Below are 12,926 nucleotides of genomic sequence, written 5' to 3' on the forward strand. Positions count from 1 at the left end.
TGACCGAGATTAACATGGTCCCTCGGGGGGTTTACAGCCAGCGCGCCGGGTCGCGCACACTGAGGGACAAGCTGACCGGCTCAAGCTGTTCCCTCCTTCCGGCTGTAGATGATCAGCGGGGGGGGGACCTTGTAGCACATGTCGCTGCCCTGCCTGATGGGCACCGCCTCCACTGAGCCCCCCTCAGCAGGTGACTCTGGTGGGAGGGGTCGGGACACTGGACTTGTTGGTGGAAATCAGCGAGATGCTGCCACTGGGAGGCAGTCGGGCTGCAACTTTGGAGGAATAAGGTTTGGTTGGCTCAAGAGCTGACCAATTTTCTGAATTTTTAAGCTCTGAAATTGGATCACACGTTTCAAAAATTACCAAAAGCAATGAGGTTGGCTTCAAAGTCAACCGAAGGTTCCCGGTCAGCAGAGAGGACGATCTTCAGTCTTTGAAACATGGGTTCTGAGAAACGGCTTCAAAAACAAGGGCTCTTCAGCATGAGCGATGTCTTGGGGGGTGGGGGGGGGCGCCCTTATTAGGCACAGCAAGCTCCCACAAACACCAGTGAGATGCATTAATCAGATAATCTATTGCTGGGGGCGTTAGTTGAGGGATAAATGCTGGCCAGGTCTGCGAGAATGTCCCCTGCTCTTTGAATAGTTCCCCCAGGGATCTTTCACCCTGAACTGCAAGACAGGGCCTGGGTTTAAACCGACAGTGCGGCGTTGCCTCAGTACTGCCCCTCCGACAGTGCGGCGCTCCCTCAGTACTGCCCCTCTGACAGTGCGGCGCTCCCTCAGAACTGCCCCTCCGACAGTGCGGCACTCCCTCAGTACTGCCCCTCCGACAGTGCGGCGCTCCCTCAGTACTGCCCCTCTGACAGTGCGACCCTCCCTCAGTACCCCGCCCCTCCAACAGTGCGGCGCTCCCTCAGTACTGCCCCTCTGACAGTGCGACCCTCCCTCAGTACCGCCCCTCCGACAGTGCGACCCTCCCTCAGTACCCGCCCCTCCGACAGTGCGGCACTCCCTCAGTACCGCCCCTCCGACAGTGCGGCGCTCCCTCAGTACTGCCTCTCTGACAGTGCGACCCTCCCTCAGTACTGCCCCTCCGACAGTGCGGCGCTCCCTCAGTACTGCCCCTCTGACAGTGCGACCCTCCCTCAGTACCGCCCCTCCAACAGTGCGACCCTCCCTCAGTACCGCCCCTCCGACAGTGCGACCCTCCCTCAGTACCGCCCCCCTCTGACAGTGCGGCACTCCCTCAGTACCGCCCCTCCGACAGTGCGGCGCTCCCTCAGTACTGCCTCTCTGACAGTGCGACCCTCCCTCAGTACTGAATCTCCGACAGTGCAGCACTCCCTCAGTACTACCCCTCCGACAGTGCAGCGCTCCCTCTGTACTGCCCCTCAGACAGTGCAGCACTCCCTCAGTCCTGACCCTCTGACAGTGCAGCACTCCCTCAGTACTGCCCTGGGAATGTCAGTGCTGAAGTCACTGGCGCGGGACTCGAAGCCACGAACTACTGACTCAGAGGCGGGCGCGTGACCACTGAGCCACGGCTGACGCTTAATGGCCAATCCTTCACCACACGAAGAACGGCCCACAGAGAGAGGCACCAGAAAGCAGCTGACACTTGTGAAACCCCTCGGGAGAGGTGATGATTAGGAACACGAGGAGGAAAAAAGATACCTTTCAGGGTGAAAGAAAAAAAATCAGCAATTAATTCAATCTGCCTCCCATTTTTGGCACAATTTAATATAAAATGCAGAAAGTTGCAGACTGGGCATAACACAGTAATATATTGCAGAATGGAGGAATTCAGCGGCAATACTCCTGATTAAGCTGTTCTACAACAAAAAAAAGTGCCCATTAACACTTTGCATTTTATTTGGTCAGCAAAGAAAGAAAAAAGAATGAGAAGATTAATGTCATTTCCATTTCTGAACAGCACTGGGCTTTTTCAACACACCATCGATCGCAATAAATGGCAGTGGGCTTCCGGAGGGAAATTGTAGCTGTGTGATTATCTGGCTCAGAGAAGGCGACTGTGTGTGGACACGTGGAGAGGGAGCTGGGCCCAGGTCAGTCCCCTCTGGGCGGAATACAGGTGGATCACACACACTTAACCCAGCCTAGCAGCCCTCCCCACTCACACCCCCCCCTCCCACTCCCTGACACATCCCCCCCCCTCACACCCCCCCTCCCACTCCCTGACACATCCCCCCCCCTCACACCCCCCCTCCCATTCCCTGACACATCCCCCCCCCCTCACACCCCTCCCCCACACACGCCCCTCCCACCCCCCCCCACACTCGCCCCTCCCACCCCCCCCACACACGCCCCTCCCACCCCCCCACCTCACGCCCCTCCCCCACACTCGCCCCTCCCACCCCCCCTCACACCCCCCCTCCCACTCACACCCCCCCTCCCACACCCCTCCCCCACACACGCCCCTCCCATCCCCACTCACACCCCCCCTCCCACTCCCTGACACATCCCCCCCCTCACACCCCTCCCCCCACACACGCCCCTCCCATCCCCCCACACACGCCCCTCCCACCCCCCCACACTCGCCCCTCCCACCCCCCCACACACGCCCCTCCCACCCCCCCCACACACGCCCCTCCCCAACCCCCCCACACACGCCCCTCCCACCCCCCCACACACGCCCCTCCCACCCCCCCCACACTCGCCCCTCCCACCCCCCCCACACACGCCCCTCCCACCCCCCCCACACACGCCCCTCCCACCCCCCCCACACTCGCCCCTCCCACCCCCCCCACACGCCCCTCCCACCCCCCCACACACGCCCCTCCCACCCCCCACACGCCCCCTCCCACCCCCCCCACACTCGCCCCTCCCACCCCCCCCACACACGCCCCTCCCATCCCCCCACACACGCCCCTCCCACCCCCCCACACTCGCCCCCCCCCACCCCCCCCCACACTCGCCCCTCCCACCCCTCCACACACGCCCCTCCCACCCTCCCCCCACACACGCCCCTCCCAACCCCCGCACACTCGCCCCTCCCACCCCCCCACTCGCCCCTCCCAACCCCACACTCGCCCCTCCCAACCCCCCCACACTCGCCCCTCCCACCCCCCCACACTCGCCCCTCCCACCCCCCCACCCACGCCCCTCCCACCCCCCCCACACACGCCCCTCCCACCCCTCCACACACGCCCCTCCCACCCCCCCCACACACGCCCCTCCCACCCCTCCACACACGCCCCTCCCACCCCCCCACACACGCCCCTCCCACCCCCCCACACACGCCCCTCCCGCCCCCCCACACACAGCCCTCCCGCCCTGCCCCACACACGCCCCTCCCGCCCCTCCCCACACGCCCCTCACGCCCCTCCCCCACACATGCCCCTCCCACCCTGCCCCACCCACGCCCCCCCGCCCCCCCACACTCGCCCCTCCCACCCCCCCCACCCCCCCACCCACGCCCCTCCCACCCCCCCACACACGCCCCTCCCACCCCTCCACACACGCCCCTCCCACCCCCCCCCACACACGCCCCTCCCACCCCTCCACACACGCCCCTCCCACCCCTCCACACACGCCCCTCCCACCCCCCCCACACACGCCCCTCCCACCCCCCCACACTCGCCCCTCCCAACCCCCCACACTCGCCCCTCCCAACCCCCCCACACTCGCCCCTCCCACCCCCCCACACTCGCCCCTCCCAACCCCCCCACACACGCCCCTCCCACCCCCCCACACACGCCCCTCCCACCCCCCCACACACGCCCCTCCCGCCCCCCCACACACAGCCCTCCCGCCCTGCCCCACACACGCCCCTCCCGCCCCTCCCCACATGCCTCACGCCCCTCCCCCACACATGCCCCTCCCACCCTGCCCCACCCACGCCCCCCACGCCCTCCCACACTCGCCCCTCCCGCCCCTCCCGCCCCCCCCACCTCCCCCCCCCCACCCCCCCACACTCGCCCCCCCACCCCCCCACACACGCCCTTCCCGCCCCCACCCACACGCCCCACCCCCCCACACACGCCCCCCCACCCCCCCACACACGCCCCTCCCACCCCCCCACACACGCCCCTCCCACCCCCCACACACGCCCCTCCCACCCCCCCACACACCCCTCCCGCCCCCCCACACTTGCCCCTCCCACCCCCCCACACATGCCTCGCGCCCCTCCCCCACACACGCCCCCCACCCCCCCCACACTCGCCCCTCCCACCCCCCCCACACACGCCCTCCCACCCCCCCACGCTCGCCCCTCCCCCACACACGCCCCTCCCACCCTCCCCCACACACACCCCTCCCACCCCAACTCACACACCCCCTCCCACCCCCCCACACCACCCTCCCACCCCCCCACACCACCCTCCCACCCATCACCCACACCCCCGTCCCCACACTCACTCACTCACCCACCCACACTCTCTGGGAAAAGAGCCATGTAACATCCAGCCTATTCCTACTCTTGCTTAGTTTATAAGCTATGACCGCATTGGTACCAAGGAGCGAGAAGTCTACTTACACGTTGTGCAGAACGCACCAGCCGCAGTGAGGATCGCGGGAGCCCAGGCACACTTCGCAGCTCTCGTACTGCTCGCAGCTCTCCACTGGAACCCGGATCACCTGTCCCAACAGGAAACAACGACCATTAAACTAAAATACTGACCCGCCACGAGGTCAAAGAGCACCACCACCGCCACCCTGACATCCAGCCATGGGGCAGCTCGGCCCAAGGCCTGCACATTCAGCAGGTGCAGGGTGTTGAGCAGCGCTCCTTCCCTCCCACCCCACCCCCATTCCCCCATCACTTGTCAAGTCTCCATGTGGCGCCAGTGACACTAATGGTGGATGAGGTGACCTTTGCTACATATCCCTGTATTGACCACCGCGGCAGTCAATACACAAACCTATTTGCTGAGTTTCCGCAGGAGAGTCTGTCTATGCAAAAATCAATCAGTTTAATAACCTACCAGACCAAAAACATCTGGTTAAGACAATCCATGCGGTCTTAAGCTTCGCCCGAGGTACATCATAATGACATATTATTTATTGTTCCCCTCCACAATCATCTCCTTCCTTTTCCAAACGCAATGACTCCCTCTGGAATGTGGTTCCATAGATCCCGGTGAGTAAGCCGACACTTCACACAAGGGGACCATGTTTTTTTTAGGTGCGAGGCCATTCAACCGAGGAGGGCATCACACAGCCAAACCCTAACCTTTGCTGCCGTTACACACACCATAAATACCAGAAGACCACCGAGGGAGATCCGCCGGTGCGTTTAGGTGCATTTCTTTTTCATTCTCGGGTGTACGAGCGGCACTGGCAAAGCCGGCATTTATTGTCCATCCTTCGTTGCCCTTGAGTAGGTTGGTGGTGGGCAATGTTCCCTGCGAGCTGCGCTTTCTTCAGCGCGGCCCATTTCTTTTAGTGCGCGGTCCCTTTAAATTTCCACGCCTGCGCAGTATTTACAACGGGGAAGCCGGTGAGCGGCCCGCGCGGGACCTTTCCCATTGCTGCGTGGCCCCGCAACTCAGAGGGAAAATTTCTGGTGGACCTTCGTGAACCGCTGCAGTCCGTGTGGTGAAGGTGCTCCCACAGCGCTGTTAGGGAGGGAGTTCCAGGATTTTGACCCAGCGACGATGAAGGAACGGCCGATATACTTCCAAGTCAGGATGGTGTGTGACTTGGCGGGGAGCTTGGAGGTGGTGGTGTTCCCATGCGCCTGCTGCCCTTGTCCTTCTAGGTGGAAGAGGTCGTGGGTTTGGGAGGTGCTGCCGAAGAAGCCTTGGCGAGTTGCTGCAGTGCATCTTGTAGATGGTACACACTGCAGCCACGATATATCGGCCCTCTCATCCAGCCACGATGACGGAACGACCGATATATTTCCAAGTCAGGATGGTGTGTGACTCGGAGGGGAACTTGGAGGGGGTGGTGTTAACACAAACAATAGAAGGGCGGTGGGGGGGAAAACGGGGGTGCGCGGTGACGGTCACTGGATAGAAACCAGGAGCAGATAGCCGGACCGATTCCTCCCCTCCCTTACCCACCAGGATAGCATTTTGAAGTTCAATTGGTCCAGTCTGAGGGAGAAACCAAAGCAATGACACTTGGTTTGGAACAGAGGTGATGGAGGCCTCTCGCTAAGACTGGACGCCACCAAACTAAATTAGAGCTGAAGGCCCCCAGTTGAGTCTTGGTAGCCGTGCACTGCAGGAAAAAAAACCACACCAACACACTTTAATGTTGCGTGATTCTCTTCATTCAACACTTGGAAGTTAATCCGCCATCTGTACCCTCATGTTACACAACCGGCTAATGCGCCCTCCAGACACAAACAGCTCTGAAGGACAGAAAGTACAATTGTACTGTTGGGCAGTTTCATAACTCAAGGGAATGCAGACCGAAAACCCTGTGCGCTCACACACACACGCACACGCACACACGCGCACGCGCACACACCCTCCCCCCACCCACCACCTCTGCCCCCCTCCTGAATTCCTGGTCACAACAATGCATTCTCTCTCTCTCTCCATTCATCACTTGCAACACAGGTTGAAAAGCCTCATTTGCTTGACTTTCCAAATCTGGGACCCGGGTTCAACTCCAGCTCAGAGTCTCCTCTATCCACTGGGTGATACGGGCCTACCTGAAGGGAGCCTGGGCCGGCACCAGCCCAGTTGCTCGGAGATGTGGGCCCAGTTGCTCGGAGATGTGGGCCCAGTTGCTCGGAGATGTGGGCCCAGTTGCTCGGAGATGTGGGCCCAGTTGCTCGGAGATGTGGGCCCAGTTGCTCGGAGATGTGGGCCCAGTTGCTCGGAGATGTGGGCCCAGTTGCTCGGAGATGTGGGCCCAGTTGCTCGGAGATGTGGGCCCAGTGCTCGGAGATGTGGGCCCAGTGCTCGGAGATGTGGGCCCAGTGCTCGGAGATGTGGGCCCAGTGCTCGGAGATTTGGGCCCAGCGCTCAGAGATTTGGGCCCAGTTGCTCGGAGATTTGGGCCCAGTTGCTCGGAGATTTGGGCCCAGTTGCTCGGAGATTTGGGCCCAGTTGCTCGGAGATGTGGGCCCAGTGCTCGGAGATTTGGGCCCAGTTACTCGGAGATGTGGGCTCAGTGCTCGGAGATGTGGGCCCAGTTGCTCGGAGATGTGGGCCCAGTTGCTCGGAGATGTGGGCCCAGTGCTCGGAGATGTGGGCCCAGTTGCTCGGAGATGTGGGCCCAGTTGCTCGGAGATGTGGGCTCAGTGCTCGGAGATGTGGGCCCAGTTGCTCGGAGATGTGGGCCCAGTGCTCGGAGATTTGGGCCCAGTGCTCGGAGATGTGGGCCCAGTGCTCGGAGATGTGGGCCCAGTGCTCGGAGATTTGGGCCCAGTGCTCGGAGATGTGGGCCCAGTTGCTCGGAGATGTGGGCCCAGTGCTCGGAGATTTGGGCCCAGTGCTCGGAGATGTGGGCCCAGTTGCTCGGAGATGTGGGCCCAGTGCTCGGAGATGTGGGCCCAGTTGCTCGGAGATTTGGGCCCAGTGCTCGGAGATGTGGGCCCAGTTGCTCGGAGATGTGGGCCCAGTTGCTCGGAGATGTGGGCCCAGTTGCTTGGAGATGTGGGCCCAGTGCTCGGAGATTTGGGGACCAGTTGCTCGGAGATGTGGGCCCAGTTGCTCGGAGATGTGGGCCCAGTGCTCGGAGATTTGGGCCCAGTGCTCCTAATTGGCAACCTCACTCAAAGGGAGAGTCACAGGATGGGAAATGTGCAAAAAAGTGTCATGCCGGGGCAGAAATGGATGTTCTTAGGAGGTTCAAACCTCATAGAATGATACAGCACAGAAGGAGACCATTCGGCCCATCGTGCCTGTGCCGGCTCTTTGAAAGAGCTCTCCAATTAGTCCCACTCCCCCTGCTCTTTCCCCATAGCCCTGCAAATGTTTTCCCTTCAAGTATTTATCCAATTCCCTTTTGAAAGTTACTATTGAATCTGCTTCCACCGCCCTTTCAGTGCATTCCAGATCACAACAACTCGCTGTGGAAAAAATTGTTTCCTCCTGTTGCCTCTGGTTCTTTTGCCAATCACCTTAAAACTGTGTCCTCTGGTTACTGACCCTCCTGCCACTGGGAACAGTTTCTCCTTATTTACTCTATATCAAAAACCCACATGATTTTGAACACCTCTCTTAAATCTCCTTTTAACCTTCTCTGCTCTGAGGAGAACAAGCCCAGCTTCTCCAGTCTCTGCACACAACACAAGTCTTTCATACCTGGTACCATATGGTCCAGGCCAAAGCATTGGGAGCTGGACTCTGCATCCAACCCTGATATACTTAATAGATATGGAAATGGAATATCTCAGAACCAACATCCCTCACCCTTGATGAGCATGGAAGGTCCCTTCAAAATAGCCCTTGCTGTTGTTGAGTCCAGCTGTTCTATTATTCAGGGTTCCACGTCCCACACAAGTAACTGAGCAACCTCAACAAGTAACCTCTCTAAGTCTGCCTTGCGTTTGAATGGGCGATTAGCTTGTGGTTGAGCCAATTACTGGCACAAGAAGGGTTTGTTGACAGCGACTTGGGCCAAACCATTGGCTGGCAGCACAAAGCTGGCACCGACTCTGAACTGTCAGATGCCTCTCTGTCCTCGAGCTCCACCACTGCCACACGCATTGCGGTGGGCAAACAGACAGGCGACCGGAGCCAAGCCCGCACCAGCTGGGGCCGGGAGAGAAACCAGAGTCTTTCTGTCCGCTTCCAAAAGCCAACTGGCAGTTATGGCTTTGCTGCCCCAGGTGTTTGGCTGACGATGGCCTGCTCACTCAGTGAAGGGATCAGAGCAAAGCATTTGACTGGTGTCACAAGTCCTATCCTTGTTCTTAGTTCATACGTGCAGTGTCCCTGGGTTTAAGAACATAACAATTAGGAGCAGGCCGTACGGCCCCTCAAGCCTGCTCCGCCATTCAATAAGATCATGGCTGATCTTTGACCTCAACTCCATGTTCCCGCCCGATCCCCATATCCCTAGATTCCAAAAATCTATCGCTCTCAGCCTTGAATATACTCAACGACTGAGCCTCCACAGCCCTCTGGGGTAGAGAATTCCAAAGATTCACAACCTTCTGAGTGAAGAAATTTCTCCTCATCTCGGTCTTAAATGGCCGACCCCTTATCCTGAGACTATGACCCCTAGTTCTAGACTCTCCAGCCAGGGGAAACAACCTCTCAGCATCTACCCGGTCAATCCCCCTCAGAATCTTGTATGTTTCAATGAGATCACCTTTCATTCTTCTAAACTCCAGAGAGTATCGGCCCAATCTACACAATCTCTCACATAGGACAACCCTCTCATCCCAGGGCTAGGGCTTGACGAGCTCAATTGAGAGCATGCTGCAGGCTTATACTCCGAGTTTAGAAGGGTGGTCAACCCTCTCATCCCAGGTATCAGTCAAGTGAACCTCCATTGCACCACCTCGAAGGCAAGCATATCCTTCCTTAGATAAGGAGACCAGAACTGTGCCCAGTACTCCAGGTGTGGTCTCACCAAAGCCCTGTACAATTGTAGCAAGACTTCCTTACTCTTATACTCCAACCCCCTTGCAATAAAGGCCACTTGCCTTCCTAATTGTTTGGAGTTTTGGGGGTTAGTGGGAGAGGGGTGACGGGAAATCAGTGCGGGTTGCGCTCCCGATCGCTACCCAGTGACCTTTGCTGGAAGTGAGGCTGCTGGGCGAGCACGGGATCAGCCTGGGCTGTGATGCTCCCCGCGGTTGAACTTCCTACCGAGAGCTGCTGCGAGACCCAACGCACGGTGATGGCCAATCGCTCGAGGTACCGGAGGCCGATCGGTGGAAACTGTAACCGAGCGAGGGAGAGGAAAGGAGGAAAGAAACCTCTTTTTATTTTTTTTGCATTCTACCTGTCACAGTGCTGTTAAGAAACCATTTCCTGCAGTGATTGTGGGACCATGGAACATTATTACGGGCAAGACCCTTTTAAGAGGAATAATAGCTGCTTCATGGAGGAAAGAGACAGAATAGGCGATTCTCTCACATTAATTCCACATTAAAGTGAATGAAAAAGCTCTCTGATTTCAATTAAGCATCTTACAAAGCCACAACAAATGACAAACAATGGGCTGACAGATAGACTCCCAATCAGGCCCGACATTCTGACAAGGAGCACTTTCATAAAAGACGGCACTTTTTGAAATAGAATATATATTTTTTTTTAAACAAAGAAGAAAGCAAGATGTTTTTTGTAATTATTTTTTTTTTAAACCCAAATGCATTATCTACAAATTGCATTGTACACACACCACCAGGTCCTCCTCGGTTCCGAGGGACTGCCTAAGAAGGAGACACACCATCAGTCAAACTCAAGAGCGGGACCGCAGGATTAAATCAACGGGCGTGACGCTGCCTTTGTCCTGGGGCCAATGTTCCCCGTTAAGCTGCACGGCCGCGCAGCGGTCTGGAGGTCCCGCGCAATCCGGTCACCGGCTTTTGAAATACATTTTTTTAAACGCGCATGCGCGGAAATTTAAAGGGGCCGCGCAGCCCGAGAAAGAACTGGAGAGGGGAACGTTGCCCGGGAGCCTCGTCGAACAAGCAGGTATACAAAAAAAAAACGCCCTCGTCCGTTGCCTCCCAATCCCGCAGGAATCCCGCTCTTGTATCCTCCCTGCCCACGGGAGTGACCTTAAAGAGGGAACACGAGCCATCTGCCGGTACACCCTGACATGAATCAGTCATTCATGAAAGAAAGACTTATGAAATAATACTGAGCAGTCTGCGGGTGGCGCTGTCCAGGGAGAGTATAAATACTCGGGCACGGGCCCAGCTTGCGCAGGACATTCTTAACAGGAACTAGTGAAGGACACAACTAGACCTCCATGTTGTAAAACAGTTGATTAAAGCTTTGTTTAATGCTTAGACCAAGTGCCTCGTAGTTTTCTTACGTCACACCCGATGCCTTCCCTTGACCGGTGGGGACCACGCGGTATAGCAAGAACGCCTTGCGTGTTATAATTTTGTTAGCAAGGTTCCTTTTTCTCATGTTGAGCTTCTTGCTCGGGCCCCATTACATTTCTTATGTCAGTGAGCCCTAAAAGTTGGGGGGTGGGGGGCGCTTGTTGGGGTAGAGCTTCCCGCTTCGGGGGCAATCGGACGATCCTGCCTGCGCCCGTTTTGAACAAGTATCTGTTTCCTCCTCGGGTTTCCGCTCAAACTCAATCGGCGAACACAAAATCTGCCGTGAACCAGCGCAATCGTTTTAGAACGCAACTTGTTTTTAAGCTTTAAAAAGATATTCCTTGGTTTGTTTAAGGGCAGTAACAGGGTGAAGTTCAAGTGACACAGCTGAAAATGGGTTTATCACAAAAATAAGCATTTTTAATCCGAGTGTCAATCCACCACCTGTGAGGAACCAGATTCGATATAAACTGAGAATGACTTTTTACAAAAAATATACAGAACCATTTCTAGTTACATTGGTGTATAGTAGTTAGCTTCCTAGTAATTAAAAAAAAAATTATATTCAAAAGCTTTTAAAACGTGCCCATTAGTGTCCTTGCGCCCAAAAGAACCAGTTTTATTTTAAGAGTCTCCTTGGAGGCCCCCAATTGAGCCCAATTAGCGGAAACTCGCCACGGTGATTAATTCGGTCTGGGGGCAGGGCCAGCTTGTAGCGCGGAGTTTCTTAAACCAGCGCAAAAAGATCGCGGAAACTCGATTTGCGCTGGACGTGACTCACGTTTGAAATTCCGCGATCTATTTGCGCTGGCTTGGCCGATTTCGGGCAAATTGCGCCGGGGGGAGAAAAAAAAAAACCAGCGCAACTGAGCGGAAACTCCGGGCCACTGAACAATGTTCTCTCCAAATATTCCCCCCCCGCGCGTGGCCCCTTTAACTGGCTGCGCGGCCCGTTCAAATTATCGCGCATGCGCGGTTTCTTCCAGCAAGCAGCCTGCGCAGGACCCTCCTCCCTCCCCCCACAGACTGCTGCGCGGCCGCGCTAGCTCAGCGGGAACGTTGCCACCGACTCCCGTCTGGTGACCCTCGTGCGATCCAACATCACCCTTATCGGTCCATCAGAACAGGTCCCTTCCCCCTGTCTCCCCCCCGCCACCCCACTCCCTCCTCTCCCAGGAGCTAAGTGGCTAAGTTGCCTGTCACGTTTGGCCGGAACACAGCAGGTCAGCATCGGAGCCAGCTTGCTATCCTGCTGACTACCTCTGTGCTGCGGATACCTTCATCAATCAAGCTCTTAAATCAGGGGCACTTAAACAGGTAGCGGCTTCAACAGACAGATGTTCAGTGTCAGAGCGCTGGGAACAGTACTCGAGTTGGCAAGCAAGCTGTCCTCCTACTCTCGATCCGCAGGCGTGGGGGGTGCGGGGAAAGGTTTATTGTACTTGTAAAAAAAAAACATTGAAAAAACACAACAAAATATCTCGGGCGCTAATCAAATCTTTTATTTTGATATAAAATGGGCAGCCAGACAGTTTAATAAGCCAACAAAACGCTGCTGTCTGCTCACTGCGCGCAGTACGTTCGAGCAGAGCTTCATTCTTAAGCAGCGGAGGGTCTGCAGAAGCAATATATCAGAGCGTGAAGAGAGCTTGTTTCAAAGAAGGATGCTCTGTAATGTGCACTGGCTGCTGTCACTTCAGAGCGATCAAACTGCAAACTGTTCTTCAGTAAACAACCTGCATTTATGCAACGCATTTAACCCAGTAAAACGGCCCCGGGGCACTTCACGGGAGCGTCATCAGACTAAAAATCCGAGACCGAGCCACGTATGGGGAGATTTAGGACAGATGATCAAAAAGCTTGGTCAAAGAGGCAGGTTTTAAGGAGGAGAGAGAGGCGGAGATATGGAGAGGTTTAGGGAGGGAATTCCAGAGCTTAGGGCCCAGGCAGCTGAAGGCACGGCCGCCAATGGTGGAGCAATGAAAATCAGGGGA

The 12,926-nt window shown here is 57.1% G+C and overlaps 1 protein-coding gene across 1 annotated transcript in view; it reads right to left on the minus strand.

Annotated features, from left to right (window-relative positions):
* LOC147111318 (plexin-A1-like) overlaps positions 1-12,926 on the minus strand; it is a 616,616-nt gene that overhangs the window by 345,044 nt on the left and 258,646 nt on the right. Inside the window, exon 5 of the mRNA XM_086002083.1 lies at positions 4,501-4,601. Within this exon, the coding sequence (XP_085858209.1) occupies positions 4,501-4,601 (101 nt within the window). The remainder of the gene's footprint in view (positions 1-4,500; positions 4,602-12,926) is intronic.

This window comes from Somniosus microcephalus, chromosome 11, assembly GCF_052327205.1.
Source record: "Somniosus microcephalus isolate GS21.2 chromosome 11, FLI_Smic_1.0, whole genome shotgun sequence".
Classification (NCBI taxonomy): Eukaryota; Metazoa; Chordata; class Chondrichthyes; order Squaliformes; family Somniosidae; genus Somniosus; species Somniosus microcephalus.